The 17,836-nt window shown below is 35.7% G+C and overlaps 2 protein-coding genes across 5 annotated transcripts; one reads left to right on the top strand and one right to left on the bottom strand.

Moving 5' to 3' along the window:
• Positions 1-146: 146 nt before the first annotated feature.
• DFB (DHFS-FPGS homolog B) lies at positions 147-8,297 on the top strand. 3 transcript variants are annotated; one of them, XM_086445076.1, is made up of 17 exons: positions 147-282; positions 488-509; positions 661-806; positions 911-976; positions 1,095-1,204; positions 1,456-1,516; positions 2,420-2,503; positions 2,684-2,740; positions 2,940-3,000; positions 3,476-3,522; positions 3,617-3,694; positions 4,916-5,080; positions 5,165-5,461; positions 5,752-5,830; positions 6,270-6,422; positions 6,776-6,933; positions 7,827-8,297. In XM_086445076.1, exons 2-17 carry the CDS (start codon positions 500-502, stop codon positions 7,884-7,886), a joined length of 1,632 nt encoding a protein of 543 aa, XP_086301202.1. In that variant the 5' UTR covers positions 147-282; positions 488-499; the 3' UTR covers positions 7,887-8,297. The 3 variants fall into 3 exon arrangements, with proteins under 3 accessions (XP_086301202.1, XP_086301201.1, XP_086301203.1); XM_086445075.1 differs by having other exon boundaries at positions 6,773-6,933; XM_086445077.1 differs by lacking the exon at positions 147-282 and having other exon boundaries at positions 493-509; positions 661-771; positions 6,773-6,933.
• On the bottom strand, positions 8,160-16,322 carry NEDD1 (Transducin/WD40 repeat-like superfamily protein). 2 transcript variants are annotated; one of them, XM_086445074.1, is made up of 12 exons: positions 16,304-16,322; positions 16,123-16,195; positions 15,799-16,012; positions 15,605-15,717; positions 14,958-15,218; positions 14,715-14,819; positions 14,367-14,432; positions 13,978-14,199; positions 11,737-12,315; positions 10,470-11,060; positions 10,176-10,361; positions 8,160-10,071 (listed from the first exon to the last, which is right to left on the bottom strand). In XM_086445074.1, the coding sequence occupies exons 3-12, from the start codon at positions 15,959-15,961 to the stop codon at positions 9,964-9,966; spliced, it is 2,394 nt and encodes a 797-aa protein (XP_086301200.1). In that variant the 5' UTR covers positions 15,962-16,012; positions 16,123-16,195; positions 16,304-16,322; the 3' UTR covers positions 8,160-9,963. The 2 variants fall into 2 exon arrangements, with proteins under 2 accessions (XP_086301200.1, XP_086301199.1); XM_086445073.1 differs by lacking the exon at positions 16,304-16,322 and having other exon boundaries at positions 16,123-16,280.
• Positions 16,323-17,836: the final 1,514 nt, after the last annotated feature.

Here is a 17,836-nt window from a genome sequence, read left to right as displayed (position 1 = left end):
GTGGCGATCCAATGTATCTCTATTCCCATCGAGGTGTTAGCTGGACACCAAGTGTCCAACGTCTCTGTATTCGAAAAATATCTATGTCAAAATATATATTATTAAATAGGCGTGCGTTCTACGCACCCAGCGTAGGTTAGAATGTCGATTTACCTCGTCCAAAGTCCACACAGTACATTTGGTGGTGAACTGGTGATTGGCCTTTATAAACCTATCTCATCTCCTTCTCTCCAAACCACACTTCACTTCGTCCCGATAACCTACGCGCCTCCCATTAAACACGTAAGTAGATTTGTTTCTTAATCTTAATTACTCTCTCTGTTATATATATTTCAATTCTGATTCGATTTCTTCGTTAAAATCTGCAACGTAAGAGAAGTATTAATTAATTCTCTTATTTTATTCATCATCTCTAATGCATAAATATACTTCACTCATTTTCAGATCTTATTTTATTGATATTTCTTTTCTAAATCGAATTTTACAGAGACGAATTGTCATGAAAGGAGGTACTAATCTCTCTACTCTGCTTATAAGATTGATCTTGTTGAATTAATTTATATATTTGTTTATGAAATTCATTTGGAGTTTTGGATGGTTCGGTTAATTACTGAGATGGAGATATTTGAATTTTTTTTTTGGGTGATTTTGTAACTATAGATGACAATGGATCGTCCAAGAATAGTAGTAAAGTATCTCCTTACGAGGAAGCTTTGGATGCTTTGTCTTCTTTGATTACTAAACGTTCCCGTGCCGATAAATCAAATAAGGGTGATTGCTTTGACCTGTTGTTTGATTATATAAAGGTAGATATACTGATAACTGAGATTGGACGAATCAAAATCCCTTTTTGGGGCATAATTTGCCACATTTTTGTTTTATTTCTGATTAAATAAAGTTGGGATTATAGATTCTGGAGTTGGAAGATCCTATTGCCCGTATGAAGGTTATCCATGTAGCCGGAACTAAAGGAAAGGTTGCAATTTTATTCCTTTTTAATGTTAAAAAGCGCTCTGTTTGAAATTGTTACATTAACTATATAATTCTATTCATTGTCTATCATTTGATTGTTTTCTATGTTCAACATATTGAAGGGATCAACATGCACGTTTACAGAATCGATACTACGCAATTGTGGGTTCCATACTGGGCTTTTCACTTCTCCTCATCTCATTGATGTTCGTGAAAGATTTCGATTAGATGGGTTAGTTCACATTTCGAATTTTCAGTTCCATTTGGGGACCTGACTGATTCTTTGACCAATTTAACCTCTGAATCGAACCAAGTGATATGTATTCAAGTCTTATAAACTTGCTCCTCTATATACCAAGTGATTATATTTATCAATTCCTATCCTGGCAGGTTTAATGTCTAGCAAGTTAAAATTTGAGAGATTATTTTCATCTTACGTTAGTTGGCGTTATTTATTTTCTACTTTATTGTTGGCTATTGCAGAATGGAAATATGTGAAGAGAAATTTTTGGCATATTTCTGGTGGTGTTTTGATAGACTGAAGGTACATGCCTTTTTTTTTAAAATGGTTACTAAAGGTTCAACATTTTTTAACTAAGCCTGGATACACTTTTGGGTTTAGTTCCCTACATGAGTATTGTTTGTTTCTTGTGCTTGTAAGATGTCTAGAATATTGCTATCATCACATATTTAACAGGGGATGAATTTCATGCTTCCTTGAAGCATAGTTGCCAAAGAAGGAAATGAGTGTGGGAAATAGTGCAAGAAATGTAAACGGGAATTTTTCTTTTTTTTTTTATAGGTAAAGATGGGTTAGTGGTTAGCATAAGAAGTATGGGTCAAGGGGGTTTGAACCAAAGATGTGGGAACAACTCTCCACATGTCTTACCACTTAGCTAAGTGGCACTTCTTGTAAGCGGGAAATGAACTTTAAAAATTATATTCAATGCAGGAAGCGGGAAATAAGTTGAAAGTGTTAGGTGAAATGGAAGGGGAAACACTTAAGATATAACATTCGGACACTATGGAAATATGGATCTAGTTATTTTTTTAACATGAATGTATTATTTATTTATAGGCAGTGTGTACATGGGATGGATGGTTGAGAGATAATACTTCTCATTTGTTGAAATATGGACGTGATGTTTATGACTAGCCAGAGTATGTGTATTCCTGGTCTACAACATTCTTCTGATTAGTTTCATTAAATTTATGTTTTTTTATTTCATTTCAATTCAATTATACAAAATTGCTGGAAAGGATGCAGAGACATGGCCACCGGTTTGTATTTGACTACCCTTTGAATCTGTATGTATCATTGTTACTACTTAGTGAAAAGATTAGCAAAAGTTATTCTTTGATTTCTCTGCGTTAATTGTGAACATTTTTTTTTGGATTAGTAATGCTAGTTCATTCGTGAGTAATTTATGTCCTTGTTGGTATGCAGGAGAAAACTAGTGAAAATGTACCGATGCCTACTTATTTTCGCTTCCTTGCTTTGCTTGCCTTCAAGATATTCTCAGCAGAGCAGGTCATATATATGACATCGTTCTTCATTTTTACCTGAACACCTTGAGGGCACATTGGCATTTTGTTTATCAGTGCTTGATAGATATATGAGTTCGTTCCATTCTGATGGATTTTAACTGTATGAATGAAGTGGTACCGAAAAGATAACATTTTTTCGGATGTTATAATTTTCATAAAGCAGGTGGATGTTGCTATTTTGGAGGTTGGTTTAGGAGGAAAGTTTGATGCGACAAATGTGGTATGCATTAATGTTATTTTAGGAAGTCTTAGAAAACTTATTTTAATTTGAAAATCAAAATGTAAATGATCCTTCATCTTGAGCTATAACATTAATGAATTAGCGCACCAGTGCCAGATAAGCAAACTTGATCGCAGAATACAATAATTGTTGTTCTGGAATCTATTGAGCACGGCTTATGCATATGATTACTTTTCAGGTTCAAGCACCTATTGTGTGTGGAATATCTTCCCTTGGGTTTGACCACATGGAAATTCTTGGTTAGTAATCTCTTCCTGGATTCTCTTGCATCATATGTTGGTTACATATAACGCATTCGTTAATTTCTTAGTATAACTTATTATTTATCTAGTGCTACTGTGAGAAACCCAATGCCAATAACTTCATCTGCATCTACATTGAACATTTTTGCACATGCACAAATGTGGAATTGTAAGGCTTGAAAGGCAGTTAGTTGAACCATGATTCACTAATGCTGCATAGATGGTCAGAAATGAAACTTTTTTTTAAGCTAATAATGTTCAGCTAAGAAACCTTCAGATTGTTGATGTTGACATGTAAATCAAACTTTAGAGGGTTACGAACGTTAATTTTACGTTCTTGAATTTTTGAAAATTTGTTCAGGAAAAATTAATATCTTAAGTGTGAAAGTGTGGTATGCATATCCTGCTACCTTAATAAAAGAGAGGTCTAATAAATATTCATGCACTGTTCATTGCTGGTTGCTCTAAACAGGACACACGCTTGGAGCAATTGCTGGTGAGAAGGCTGGTATCTTCAAGGTGTTCATAGAACTAAAAATCTCATATATATATGTATTAGTAGGAAGAGCTTTTATACTTGAAGCATATTTTCTCTCCTTTCTTCATGATACAGCATGGAGTTCCAGCCTTTACCATGCCTCAACCTGACGAAGCAATGTCTGTTCTTGAAAAGAAAGCTTCTCAATTAGATGTAAGTTGTACTTTCTTTTCCTGAATCAGTGTTGTTTCCCCAGTGTACTAGAACTTGTGATTCAACTCAACTATACTTGACTTGGGCATGTCAGGTAGCTGCTTGGATATTCGTGGCTTCATTTCATTTTGTTTTTTGTTTTTTTCCTTCTTTTTGGGCTGGGGTGGGTGGGTGCACTTGCAATATACATGATGTTCAAGTAATGACATTTCTTAAGTTGTTTTTATTTTTATTTTTATGAATAATGAAGTTTTTCTGAACTAAATTAAAAGAAAAAAATTAATTGAAAGGGCAACTAAAATAACTATATCTATTCTTTGCAGCACTTTTGGCCCTGAAGAATCAAAATTCCAAGAGCAGCATAGAAATTTCAAAAATCAGTGTAAATCTTGATTTCATAGTTAAATAAAAATATCCAGTAAAAGATTTTTTTAATGATCTTGGTGAGTGCTTTCTAAAGATTCTTTTCCACTGCAAAACGACTTTAGATCATGAAAAATCCTAAGAAAAAAATTTAGGGTGGGTTGGGGGGGCAGGGGGGAGAGGGGGGGAGGGGGGAACTTTATTGCTAGCAATAAAGTGGCGTGCATTTTTGTTGTTGTTGTTGACAAATGATTTTCCCATGTGTATATGGAAGTCAATTTTGCTTGAGTAATTACAACAAAAAAAATAAATAGAGCAAAAGTAGTTTAACCTCTGTTTTAAGCCTTTGACTTAATAGTAGTATAAATTTATTAAATGTAATAAATTACAACTTTAAAAAATATTAATAAAACAAAAGTCTGGTTGGCTTTTCAGTTATTTTCTTTTTCTGAAAGAACACCAGCACTTGGCGGAGTTTGCTTGTAATTTGATAAATCATCATGCCATGGTGCAAGTTGTGCAACTCGATCAAATGGCTACCCTTTTATAAACCTTCCTGGTTTAGTAGTCTTTCTAACTTGTCTGGTCTTAAAAATGATAAAAGACCTAGCCAGCAGCACAAACCATATGTCAAATTTATGAATTTTCTATCCTCCTTTAGTAACACAAATGTACCAAAATGGTTACATCATGGATCATCTATTGAAGAGGGATACCCCATGTTGTGTACTATATGCCATTTAAATGTTTTTCCAGCCTGTTGTGCCAAAGAGAAGTGATCTAATAATATTTTCCATTTAAAATTAACAAACATCATAAGTTTGTAACTTTTAACCAAGATTATGAATTTCATGCCAGGTACCTCTCCAAGTTGCCCAACCTTTAGATGTCAGCTTGCTGAATGGTGTACAACTTGGGCTTGAGGGTGAGCACCAATACCTAAATGCAGGTCTTGCGATTTCACTATGTTATACTTGGCTTCAAAAGACTGGCCATCTTGAAGGCATGTATCTGGACCAGAGTGTAAGTTCTTTAGTTTGAAGTGTTTTATTTTCTGTATAGATTCATTGGAATACTGAAATATTCATCTTCGGTTCATGGAAACAGAGCTCTCTGCCCGAGCAATTCGTGAAAGGGCTTGCAACTGCCAGCTTGCAAGGGCGGGCCCAAATTGTTCCTGATCCATATTTCAATGTGGACAACCCTGGAGATCTGATTTTCTATTTGGACGGGGCCCATAGCCCTGAAAGCATGGAAGTTTGTGGAAGATGGTTTTCTGTTGCTATCAAAGAAGATATTCAACAGCAGAATTCCTTGAAGGAACATCTGCTTAATGATTCGAAAGCTTCACATGACTTGGTACAAAAGTACCCAAATGAGGCCTCCAAGAAAAACTCCACACAGGTAAAAAAAAAATTCTTAAAGTTTACTGGATCCCTGTATTTAGATCAGTTAGTTTTATTTAATGTCACGGAAATTGTACACAATTTCTATGATATTAAATAGAAGGTTTAATTCATTAACAGAGATATTATTCATTGCAAAAAAATAAAAGTTTGTATCACCCTTTTTGAATTTTGGGATAATTGAATCTTAAATTTAGTGAACCAATCGTGCCAAGTTTACTTTCTGTTCTTGAATTAGCACATAAATGGGGAATGCCGTACTGAGATTGTTAGAAAATTTTACTGCAGATACTCTTGTTCAATTGCATGTCGGTAAGGGACCCTATGATTCTTCTTCCACGCCTAATCAATGCTTGTGCTCATCATGGTAATTATCCTGAAGGATGCATTTCTCAAGTAAATACAATGGTGTTATAGACATTAATTATCATATATAAATGGATCATGCGAATTTAGGACCATGGTTAGTAATTCGATTGATTGGTTACCAAATTAGTCACAAATTGGCGAACAACTAACAAAACAATGAAATAGACTAATGTTTCAACAATTCAAAAAATATTTGCTTATTAATTGAAGAACTGAAAAAAAATAAAGTGAGTTTAATTAAACATGAAAAATGGCTCATGTCCACGGAGTCTAGAGTTGGGACTTGAGGATTCTAATTTAAAAATCAACCATCTTAACAATCCAATCCATCCCAGTTTCTGGATGGGAAAATTAATGTCTGCAAATGGCCTTGAAGAATAAAAATAATTTCTATGCATGGTTTCTTGGATTTATTCAATGCTAACTTGATATTTCAGGAGTTCACTTCCAGAAGGCCCTTTTTGTACCAAGTCAGTCGGTGTATTATAAGGTTGGCTCTCATGCTTTACCTTCAACTGATACTCAAGTTGATCTAACCTGGCAGTTGACACTTCAAAGAGCATGGGAGAACCTCATCCATGGTGACAAAGGTATTTTCCACTCATTTTTATGTTTATAATTTTGAAATGATGTCAGCTTGCCTTCACCCGCCTATTATTAACCACTAACTCGCTTGCCTATCAAAAAAATAATGGGTACATATCCTCGTTTTTCCATCTTGACCATACCCCTTTCTGGGGTGACTGAAATTTCTTTTAGTTTTTTACATATCAATGGATACCTAATTTTTCCATAATTTGTTGTATAATATGATGCAATTATAAGTCAGTTTTACTTGTTTCAAAATCCTTTTTTGTTATTCTCCTCACATCATAACTACTAAATCAATTGTACTATTCGAATTTGTGTGTATGTTTTGATGGTATTATTCACTTATTAGTAGGAGGGGGTGACAAGGCTCCAGATGCTACCTACGAGGAAAGCAAAGAAGATGCAGAACAGAGTATCAGGAATTGTGAGAGTTCAGTATTTCCTTCACTTCCATTGGCTATTAAATGGCTCCGGGACAGTGTCCAAGAGAATCGATCTGTTCGTTTTCAGGTAGTTTTTCTTATCGAATTATACCACACTTTGATGTCCTTGCGTTTAGTAAATTTGATGGTGGGAATATCTTAACTTTTCCAAGAAATGCTCAAAGTGAGTTTCTGGTGTGGTCACTAAATTAATCAAATATCCCTTAGGTTGAGATTTGAGAAATGTTTACTAAATTCTTCCATTGTTTTAAAAGGCTATGACTTATTTGCAATTCTTTCAATCGACAATTTAATCCCAACTTATTCACAAAGCTTTGAGAAATACGTTTTTATACTATATTTAATGTAAAATTTTGTAATTTTCTTTAATATTATGTTATATACATGAAATATATATAATTTTTGTATTATCCAAATAGTCACAAAAATCTGCAAAAATTCATAAAATTCTCCGAATAAGGAATTAGCCGATTAAATCAGTGAATTGAAGGATTTAATTGATGATTTATCCATAGTTCATGAAATATGATAACATTTTCACTCTTCAGCCTCAAAATTTTATTTTCTTCAACAATCAAATGTCAAGAATAAGATAGCGTTTTTAGGTAGGTTGAAGATGATGGATTATGATAATAAACCTGGAACATCATTTGTATATTCTCTGAAATTTTCCTGATTTTTTTAAATAAAATTTTCCTGAATTGAACCCCCCTACCAAATATTTACTGTGTTTAAACTTTGCTATTATGAAGTAACAGGATTTTATTTTACTGAATTTTTCCAAAATTTTCCCTTATGCCTTGTTGACGAATGAGGATGCTTTGGCACCATCAAATTGTTCTCTTGTTAGGTTGCCATGCTTAATATATCAGATCATTGATACCGACTATAACATCAGTCCTTCCGGTTTCTTTTTTGCATCAATGTGAAATTCTCTTTCAAAGGGTTTCTTTGTTTCAGGTCCTTGTAACTGGTTCGATGCACCTCGTGGGGGACGTATTGAGAATAGTTAAAAAGTGAAGCATGGATCAAAACAGAAACCGTTTAAATCTAAGAGCTTACAGCAGCAATAGATTTGAGTATTCACGACAGTTTGATCAACCGTTTTCCGTCCAACTTTATGTTTCTGTAGAAGAACTCTCATTAAAATAATATATCTTGTGAGACTGTTTGGTGCTCCTTTCAGCCTCCTTGAATGTTGAGATCGCTACCGAGTCACTTGTCAGGTTCAGCAATGACCTGTAATCAACATAGTTCAGGTTTTTTTTGCTCATTTTTATTTTATTTTATGGTTTTGTTGTTATTGTTGTAGTAGTTAATCAATAACAATAGTGATGATCATCGTCATAGTTGTATCCCCAAATTTTGGAATTGTCTTAAACAAAACTTATGCCTCCACGTTCGGGAATGAAACTACTGGTCAAGATTCAATTTAGTAGTCAATTTAGTAGTGTGGCCACGTACTTGGTAAATATGAACCAGTTGGTAATTTCGACCGCATTATTAATAAATTCCCGTTGCTTATGAAAAAAGAAGTTTTTGGTAAATATGAGTAATGTTTGCTTATGAAAAAAGAAGTTTTTGGTAAATATGAGTAATGTCGACGACTAGATGCATGCATGCAAGTGAACTTTGTTCTGTACAAAATAGTTGATTTTAGTGAGTTTAGGTTAAATAGTGTTTGGCGAATTTAAAAGATAAAAAAATTCTGAAAAAACGATGAGGAAATTGGCAGAAGTTTCGTAAAGGGTTTGCTGATTTCTTCCTTGTTATTTCTTTTTTTGCGTACAAATTTTCTGCAACCAGTCCATGATTTGAATCAATGAAGTTGGGGGTAATCATGAATTTAAGCAGACCACCGATAATAAAAAGGATAAATACTTCCATAGGTGCAACTCCTCATCTATAATACATGAGACTTCACTAGGAAACTCTAAGGTTATGTTTGGATTGAGAGAAGAGAAACTTAATTTCCCTCCACCGTATTTTGGATTGATAGGAGAGAACTTGGGACAACTTTGAAATTTTAAAATATCTTAAAAGAGATCAGTTGGAATTATAAAATATTTTAAAAGGGTTTCTCTCCACTTTTGGAAAGAAAGAAAACTCACTTTTTTTCTCTCCTCTTCTCTCCATTTCTCGCAATCCAAACACAGGTCAAAGGGAATAACAAAACATCGAGTAGAAGTACAAAATGAAGCTCAAAGAAAAGCTGCTCTATTTATTAGTTTCTCTAAAAGACAAGGTTATGCGAGATCTCAGCAAAGCTTTCGGCCAATCTTTTTTTTTTTTGATAAATATCAAATTTTCATTAGAAAAGATAGAAAGGAAGCAGAGATAGCCCCCAAACAACGGGACAGAAACAAGAGGAAAAAAAAATACACACTTGAACCAAGGTGGGGTTACGAGTCACTAATGGTATTCCAATTGAAAACAAAATCCTGAAGCACGCTCTAGTGAAGTCTTTACTCATCTTCTGCCAAAAGAAAAGTTGACACAAAAATCTCCAATACCACCATTTGAGACGAGCTCTCCTTACTCAGGAACACCCTGATTTCGGCCAACCTTGTAATGTTCCTGCAGATATATCTTGAGTACCAAGGACTAGGAAGCACCGACTCGGCTTTTAGGATCTGTATTACATTTTGAGAATCCGTGGCTATAACTAGAATGTTGCATCCGAACAGACTAACAAGTAGTAAGCCTTTCCTGATAGCTAAGAGTTCATGTAAGGTAACAGACTGCCCCCTTATACAATTAGCCCATACTACTACAGGGGCACCCCCACTGTCTCTTATTATGGCACCTTGTCCCCCATGCTCACACCTCTAAAGGATCCATCTCTGTTAAGCATCCATTTTAAATCTTGGGAATTGTACAATTTACAAATCAAAGCACCTTCGTAACCAGAACTGATTAAATCACACGATCTAATATATGCACAGAACTTGGGGAAAAAAAACAAAAAAAAGTCAAGCTGGAGAGTATCCTTGCTCAAACCCTTTCATTTGTATAAAACCACATACCATAAAACAGCAACTTTGGAAGACAAAAAATGAATTTGAGAAAAAGATTTAACAACAATCTTATCTGATGATCAAAGCAATTGGCGAAGCTGCTGGTTTTCTTTCCGAAGAGATTGCACTTCCCTCATCAACTCAGCTTGTTTTTCCAGAACTGAATTCATCGAGCTTGACATCTCCACCTGAAGAATATCCAACAATTTATATATATATATATATATGAAAAACTTGTCCATAAGAGAAATATAGCAGGCAAAAGATTTGAGATCAATCATCCCATCCATACCTCTTGAATATGAAATTGCCTTAATAGCTCGATATGAAGGTTTCTCACATCCTCATGGATGGATTTCTGGACACATGATAGTGTCTCTTCAAGGGCACGCTGAAACAGCTGAAGTGTAAAAGAGGAGGTCTCCTGTTGTGGATCCGGTTGAGCTGGGCCTCCTCCTTGGAGCTGTGATCTACCACCCTGTTAAATTATTATCATCAACTAATTGTTTAATCTTATAAGCCAAAAAATATTGTAAATAAAGAAATGTGAACAAAGAATAGGATGAAACCCTCTAGTTATGTATACATTTATTGTTGGAAGAGTCACGGCACCCATGGAAGCTGACAAATCTGACCTCGACAACAAGCTGTTTAAGAGCTCTTCCCGGGTTTCAGCTCCTGTTTTCTTTGCTTTTGGTGAACCTGATGCAAGACTAGCTCCGTCATTGAAGGAAGAAGTAGTACTTACTCTCTCCGCATAAGTGGAAAATCTTCGAGGAAGGGTCGGTGATGCCAATCCTGGAGATTCAAGATTAGCCTGTAGTGTGATGCTTTTCATCCCTAGAGATGTGGACATAGAATTAAGACGAAGATTTTCAGTAAATCCCAAAGAGGTGTCTACATTGGAGGAGGTATCTTTGGGGCGCGGGTTTGTGTAGCTCAGGCCTGCATTTCTGGACAACGAATCTTGCATGCCAGCTACAGATCCCGTTGTTAGGCCCCCAGATGTCAACATCCCAAAGCGTGATGGAAAGGAAACTTGGTCACGAATGTGCTCGAATTTATCAGATAGGCCCCCACCACCCCAGGCTTCAGGAGGAGTGGCAGAAGAAGACCTGTCACTCTTGGAATATGCAGGTGTAGCCCCCACTTGTGACATGGAAGATTGAGTGTCGTCCTGTATGAAGCAGTGCTGATTAGGACATCAGAAAACACAATTTACACTTTTCTAGGATGGGCACACCACAACTGGACTGCTAACCTTAAGTTGCTAATGCCAGCCAAGCAACATTGCTCAATCCCACAACACAGTTTACCTGAAACCCTAACCTTTGTACTGATTGGGCTAAACTTTAATGTCCGTGATGGACATAAATCGTGTGTCCTTGAATGCTACACCATGTACAGTAAGAAGAAATACGCTTGATGATCATAGTATCAAAGTCAGGGTTCGGGAATAATTTGGCAAGAGAAAGCTTCGGAAAAAGCCAGCAAAAATCAATAAGTTGGGAAAACATCGGAAAATTTAAAAAACAAAAATAACTATTTTTTAAGTGTCAAAAATACATATTTTATATATTAAATGATAAAATAACAGTTAAAAATCTATATAAAAAAAATCTTGTATTTTTTAAAAAACATCGATTAAATCACAATTAATTGTGATTTAATCGTGCAGATTTTTGTCACTATGCCGATGATTGAGTTGTGCAAAAAGATTTATTGATGGTCACGTGTACAGTATAAAGAAGAGAAGGCCTTCGGGTTCTTGTCACGAGGGTACAGGGTTTCTAGACTTAAGTATATATACTTTGTACACCATAGTTGATTCAAGAGAATGTTATGTTCCGGACCTGTCTGGAAGTTGAACTGGACTTCCAATCAGAGATTGGATGAGGATTGTTGCCTCCTTCCTCTGCAGAAGGAAATCTCCGAATCGACGAAGGGAACAGCAGAGATGTAGGTTTTGTGTCAATGGATAATTTATCTTTCTTTGCCTCGATATGATCATCCCACAACTTATCTGATGGCGTAATTGGCTGAACATCCACAAGTGGGGAAAACACTTCCATATCGTCCTTGAAGTTAAAACTAGTACGAGGAGCTTGTAACCTCGACAATGTTCCACCAGTCCATAACTGATTCTTGTGCGGTGTTTCCTCTGCTGAAGATGAGTACAGAGTGCTTGATATTGACCCACTACTTGTTGCTGGAAGAGAAGATGCATCAACAGATAGACCGGAACGCCCAAGCTTTCGAGAACCGGGCACAGCTGAAACTAGAGAAAGGCTTGATGATGTTGAAGAAGGAAGCGGATCTGGCATAAGGATTGAATCTTCCCCGGCACCTCCCAAAAGAGCAGTCTCGGCAGTGCAATTAGTTTCATTTACTATAATGGGTTTTGATCTTTGCCAGGATAAGCTTGTAACAGCCTGATGAAACCGTAAACTATTAGCATTAGCAAAGATGATAAATGAAGATGTTCATGTCAAACCTGTGAAATTGAACAAAGTTGTCTTTGACCAGATGGTCTTGTGGTTAGGAAATACGACTAGTACTACTAAATGAGAAGGTGGTGCTCAATTGAAAAAAAATACATAGAGGAATATCCATTATGGAGAATTTCCTGTAATTAAACGTGTCATGTAGGTATGTAAATACACACAGGCTACAAAACCATGGAGTTACTTTCAAACAAAAAAGTATGTGATGCTTTCTACACTTCATATGGTACACATACCCACCAAGTTGTGGATCCAACCGGGGAACCTATTAGTTAATTTTTTTAGTTTTGAGTTGTTTTAGGACTTTATTTTTATGTTTTTTGCACTTATTTTCATGTTTTATTAACCCATGATCTTAGTATAATATTTATGGGCAATTTAGTAACTTTAGTTTATCTTTTATTTAAATTTATTAGGGTAGAAAAATTAGGAGAAAGAAAGTTACGAAAATTAGGTTATTTTATTTAACATTTTAATTTTATTACGACTCTTGGTTGATTTTCTTTATTTATACATTGTATCATGGTTTATTGACGGAGAGGATGATGAAATAAACAAAATGTTTTCTTTTCAATGTGGCTGATGCCATGGAAATCATTGGGGTGGTTCCAAGGTAAATACTAATTTTTTTCTTTCTTTAATTTTCTTCTCATCCTCTATCTCTTCTAAACTTTGGTTTCTTGAATTTTTTTCAAAAAAATCTTGAATTCTAGATTCTTAAGTCTTAATTATTGATTATTGATTCTTGAAACCTACAAATCTCAATACTTAATCCTTACCCAAAATCCTAAACCAGATTCCCTAAATTCCATATTTTTGTTTCTTCCCTCATCATCCTACATCAATAGATGTTCTTGTCAGACCCCATTTGAGTTAGAGTGAGCGATGACAAGAATCTTAGAGGAGGATCAAGTCAATTTTCACACAAGAGATCTCCTTGGAATGGTCAATGAAGAGGAGGGTTCTAACCTTATGTTTCGAAGCATGGCAAAGTCGGGGTTCGAAAAAATTCGGCAAGGGAAAAATTCAAAGAAACCAGGAATAAAATAAAAATATATTGTTACTTAACACAATATTAAACAAAATTATTATCATTTTATTAAAATATAATATAAAAGTATATTGTTCATAGCTTTGTGAAGAAGTTGGGATTAAATCGCTGATTGAAAGAAGTGTGAATTTAATCACGGCTTTTTCAAAAAATCAGAGAATTTTGTCACTATGTTTGGAAGAGAGAGGGAGAAGAAGGGGGTTGTTATTACGCAGGATTAAAGATTGGAACTTGTAACGGAAACCCTTTTGAAAGCAAAACAAAATCAAAGCAATAATTGTATGATTATAATGGTGAGAAAGACAATTACGATGCGTACTTATTGTACTTGACTACTTGGTATCTTACAGTCCTAGATCTTGCTCAATAAAACACAAAACCCTGTAAGCAAATGTAACATAGGCCACATCTGGACACATACATGGCTGCATACCAACACAGAAAATATAAAAAGATGGGAACAAAGAGGTATTTCTGAAATTAAGGGAGATTAACATGAAAACACATTTATCACAGAAGATTGAAGGGAAGAATTTCACCTCTGAAGCACTATAAGCACGAAGAGCAGTTATAGGCTGTGGTTTCCCACGAACATCGTAGAATACCACCCGACCATTATTCGTTCCAGCAGCCAGCATCCAACCATCATCTCGAAATGCCAGTGAAGAGAAAGGTGCTTCGTACGGAATGCAAAATGTGGATCTTTTAATTCCTGAATCAAATGTGTATAACTTTTTATCCAGACCAACACTAGCTATTATCTGTCACAAACGAAAAACAAAAGGACCAAGGAAGTGCTTAATATTTTTTTTCAGATATTTGAATGTGAAGATGATTCTTAAACAGTTCAACTAAAAATCACAAGTTTGTTTTCAACTTTTTATAAATAACCAAAAGAACATACAAATCAGCGAAATAAAGTCAAGACCTTGTCATTTGATGGCGAGAAGCTAACACCAGTTGTCGGTGCAGAGTGCTGCTTCAACCAAGAAATCTACAAAAAATAGATTCAAATTTTTTTCTTTGGTAAATAAATTAGTGGAACAAACATGCATTAGTAATTCAATTAGATATCTCCTAATGAAAAATATCTCCTCATTGCTACCAATTTCATTCACATGCCTGAATACAATGAAAGTTAATTACCACATGGAATGCTATTGAAGAACATAACTCACATTGAAAGATGATCGTCATCTCGACTGTCGATTATTTGATCATTAATATAATTCATCTTATACTTTTCAAAAAAATAAAGAAAGAATACACAACCAACCTTTGGACTTCGCCCTGTTGAATCCCACATATGTACGGATCCATCATCACCGGCTGTCACCAAAAGGTGCCGACTAATCCGAGAATAATCAAGCACCCTCAATACCTGGTTTTAGCAATCAACAGTCACACAATTAAGGTTTTTAAAAAGATAATCTAAACCCATGAACAGTATCCAAAACCGCGGAATACTTGAATGTATATGAAGTAATTAAACACTTCAAATCAAAATCAAGCAAACAACCTGTTTGTTTGGGTCCTTCAGTTCAGCAGCCTTTGCTCCTGATGCAAGGTTGTGAAGCATAAGATCCCCCTTTTGACTAATAGAAGCCAAATGCTCATCCTTGCAATTGTACATTACACCTGTAATTGTATCAGTGTGACCCCTCAACCATTTGATGCATCGGTTCCTCTGCAAATCCCATATTCGAACAACTTGTCCGGTTCCCCCAGAACAAACATACCTAGAACCCTTGTTACTAAAGCTGATTGCAAGTATAGATTCCTGAAATATATAACAAATTCAAACCGAAACATAATAAAAAACCCAAACCTACTCTACCAACAAAAGATTGAAACTTAATTAAAAAAAAACCCAATCTAAAAAATTAAACTTTGTTGCATAAAAAATTTACACCAATGTGGTCTCCAATGTCAAACCAAAATATAATAACAAAACCAAAACAACTCTACCCACAAAGGATTGAAACTTAATTACAAAACCCAATCTAAAAAATTAAATTTTGCTGCATTAAAAAATTACATGAATGTTATCTCCAATGTCAATCCAAAACATAATAACAAAACCAAACCAACTCTACCAACTAAAGATTGAAACTTAATTAGAAAAACCCAATCTAAAAATTAAACTTTGTTGCATAAAAAACTTACATCAATGTTGTCTCCAATGTCGACACCAGAAATCGGAATAGTACCCAAACTTTCCCCATTTTTCCGCCACAACGAGATCTTCTTGTCGTCGCCAGCACTTGCAACAACTAAATCTGCAAGAAGTGCGCCAAATTGAGCAATCCTTTGGTAAAATATGGATAATGTTGAACCTTGAAACGAGTATTCGAACTTACTAGTGTGGTTCCACTTTACCGAGTTCACTTGAGACCCTGGCGAAGGTGTGTAGCTCAATGTGCAGGGATCGCGATCCAGCTCACCCGAAACATCAAAAAGCTTGACTGTGTCGCCTCCAGAGGCTGCAAGGAGGGCAGTTGATGGATCCGAGAAATTCATCATCGCTGTTTTTTCGAATTTCACGACTCGCTTCGTTTACGGATCCGTCTTAAACTGTATTAAAAAAAAAATTAGAAAGTTAAGGAAACACAAGGTTTGATTTTCACGTTGATGGAGAACCAAAGAAAGCCTAAATTTCACAAAAACAAAGCTGATAGTGTTACCAGGAGATGAGTTCAAATGCCCTAGATTCAGAATTTCGAACTGAACTTTAGATTTTGAACTTTGAAACCCTACCTGCAAGAGAGAGAGAGAGAGGACGTCGGACCAAATTGAAAATTGATTTGGCGATTTAAAGATAGAGAAACATTTTCCTTACAAACATAGCAACATCTAAAGCCTTACTAAGGGTCTTTTTGTTCAAATAGATTCTAACATTAGCAATCCAACCACACATCTGACTCAAGTTTTTGAAAGTGGACGGCTAGGACTTCAACATAACTCCTAAATTTAAATTTAAAATTCAATGGTGAAATATATATATATATATATATATTTTTAAATATTCATAGAATTTTGTCCAGTACGATCCTGAAGCATCAAATTATGTTTTTTTCAATGCCACAAAGTGGGCGAAGGACAGTTAGTAAAGGTGAAATCCTTACTAAGTAAGGCTATTCAGACTCTTAAAGATACCCCTTTAGGTAGTCCCTCTAAATCACCTAAATGTCTATTTTTCTTGAGAAACAAAAAAAACTAAGGGTATGTTTGATTGCACATGGAAAATAGGGTGGAAAATCAATTTTCCTGGAAAATGACATTTTTCAAGTGTTTGATTGCATATGGAAATGGAAATTCATTTTCCACCCCATTCAAAAAGTCCACTAAATCATGGATTTCACTTTCCCACCCATATGGGTGGGAAAATGAAATTCACCCATATTTTCCATCCTCAATTCTTCCCTACCACCACCACCACCACCATTACACTAAGCTCGCCGTCGTCGTTATTGCCGTCGTCGTCGGCTCTGTCTCCAACCACCTTCTCTTTCTCTTCTTCTTTTTCTTCTTCTCCATCCCTCACCTCCTCTGCCACACCACCACCATGTTCTCCCCCCATCTTCCTCACTTACCTTCGTTGCCGCCACCGTCGCCGTCACCGCCGCCATCGTCGTCGTCATCGCCGCCACCTTCGTTGCCGCCGTCGCCGCCACCACCTTCGTTGCCACCGTCGCCGTCATCGCCACTACCGTCGTAGTCACCGCTGCCACCGTCGCCGCCACCACCTTCGTTGTCACCGTCGCCACATCCTTCCCCCACCCTCTTCCTCGTCATCTTCTTCTTCCTCTCCCCCTCCTCTCATCTTCTTCCTCCTTCTCCTCTTCTTTTTTCTCATATTTTTTTCATGATTTTATCAAAGTGAAATCAAACAATGGAATTTGATTTTCCAACCCTACCTATTTTCCATAACTAATTTTCCATGGATTTCAAATTCCATGGAAAGTGACTTTCCATGCAATCAAACATACCCTAAACCTTTTGTTTCATGGATAATTATAAAAGAGATTTGTATTGCCAGACTAACTTTTTCTAATATGTTTACAAAGGAATTGGTGTGGCATTTATAAAAGTTGGTGTGGTAATAATAGCTTTCTTATAAAAGTACCCCATGAATTAATAAAGGCAACTCACACCATAGTCGAATTGTTGTCTTATATGGGTTAAAAGTTTTGAAATAAGTTGATTTTTGGTGATGATATCTATGATGAGGAGATCATCCTCACAAAAAATAAGTCTATTCCGAAAATTTTATTTTTATTAAAACAAGTTCAAGAATCGTAAACTGTCCATTTTTGTAAATCATTTTTGATGGGTTTAGAAGTTTTGAAATGGATTGGTTTTTGGTGAGAATGATCTCCTGATAGAGAATAACTTCAC

The sequence above is a fragment of the Akebia trifoliata genome, chromosome 6 (assembly GCF_017979445.1).
Source record: "Akebia trifoliata isolate Shusen 1 chromosome 6, ASM1797944v1, whole genome shotgun sequence".
In the NCBI taxonomy this organism is placed as follows: Eukaryota; Viridiplantae; Streptophyta; class Magnoliopsida; order Ranunculales; family Lardizabalaceae; genus Akebia; species Akebia trifoliata.
This window is presented reverse-complemented; position numbering and strand designations above follow the sequence as displayed.

Excerpts from the sequence above, each read along its gene's own strand:
- DFB (XM_086445075.1), top strand. Across the intron at positions 1,517-2,419 it reads GGTGTTTTGATAGACTGAAG|GAGAAAACTAGTGAAAATGT; the intron begins GTACATGCCTTT and ends GTTGGTATGCAG. Across the intron at positions 3,523-3,616 it reads AGAAGGCTGGTATCTTCAAG|CATGGAGTTCCAGCCTTTAC; the intron begins GTGTTCATAGAA and ends TTCATGATACAG.
- NEDD1 (XM_086445074.1), bottom strand. The coding sequence starts at position 15,961 with ATGATGAATTTCTCGGATCCATCAACTGCCCTCCTTGCAGCCTCTGGA. Across the intron at positions 14,820-14,957 it reads TGAAGGACCCAAACAAACAG|GTATTGAGGGTGCTTGATTA; the intron begins GTTGTTTGCTTG and ends TGCTAAAACCAG. Across the intron at positions 12,316-13,977 it reads GTGCTTATAGTGCTTCAGAG|GCTGTTACAAGCTTATCCTG; the intron begins GTGAAATTCTTC and ends CGGTTTCATCAG.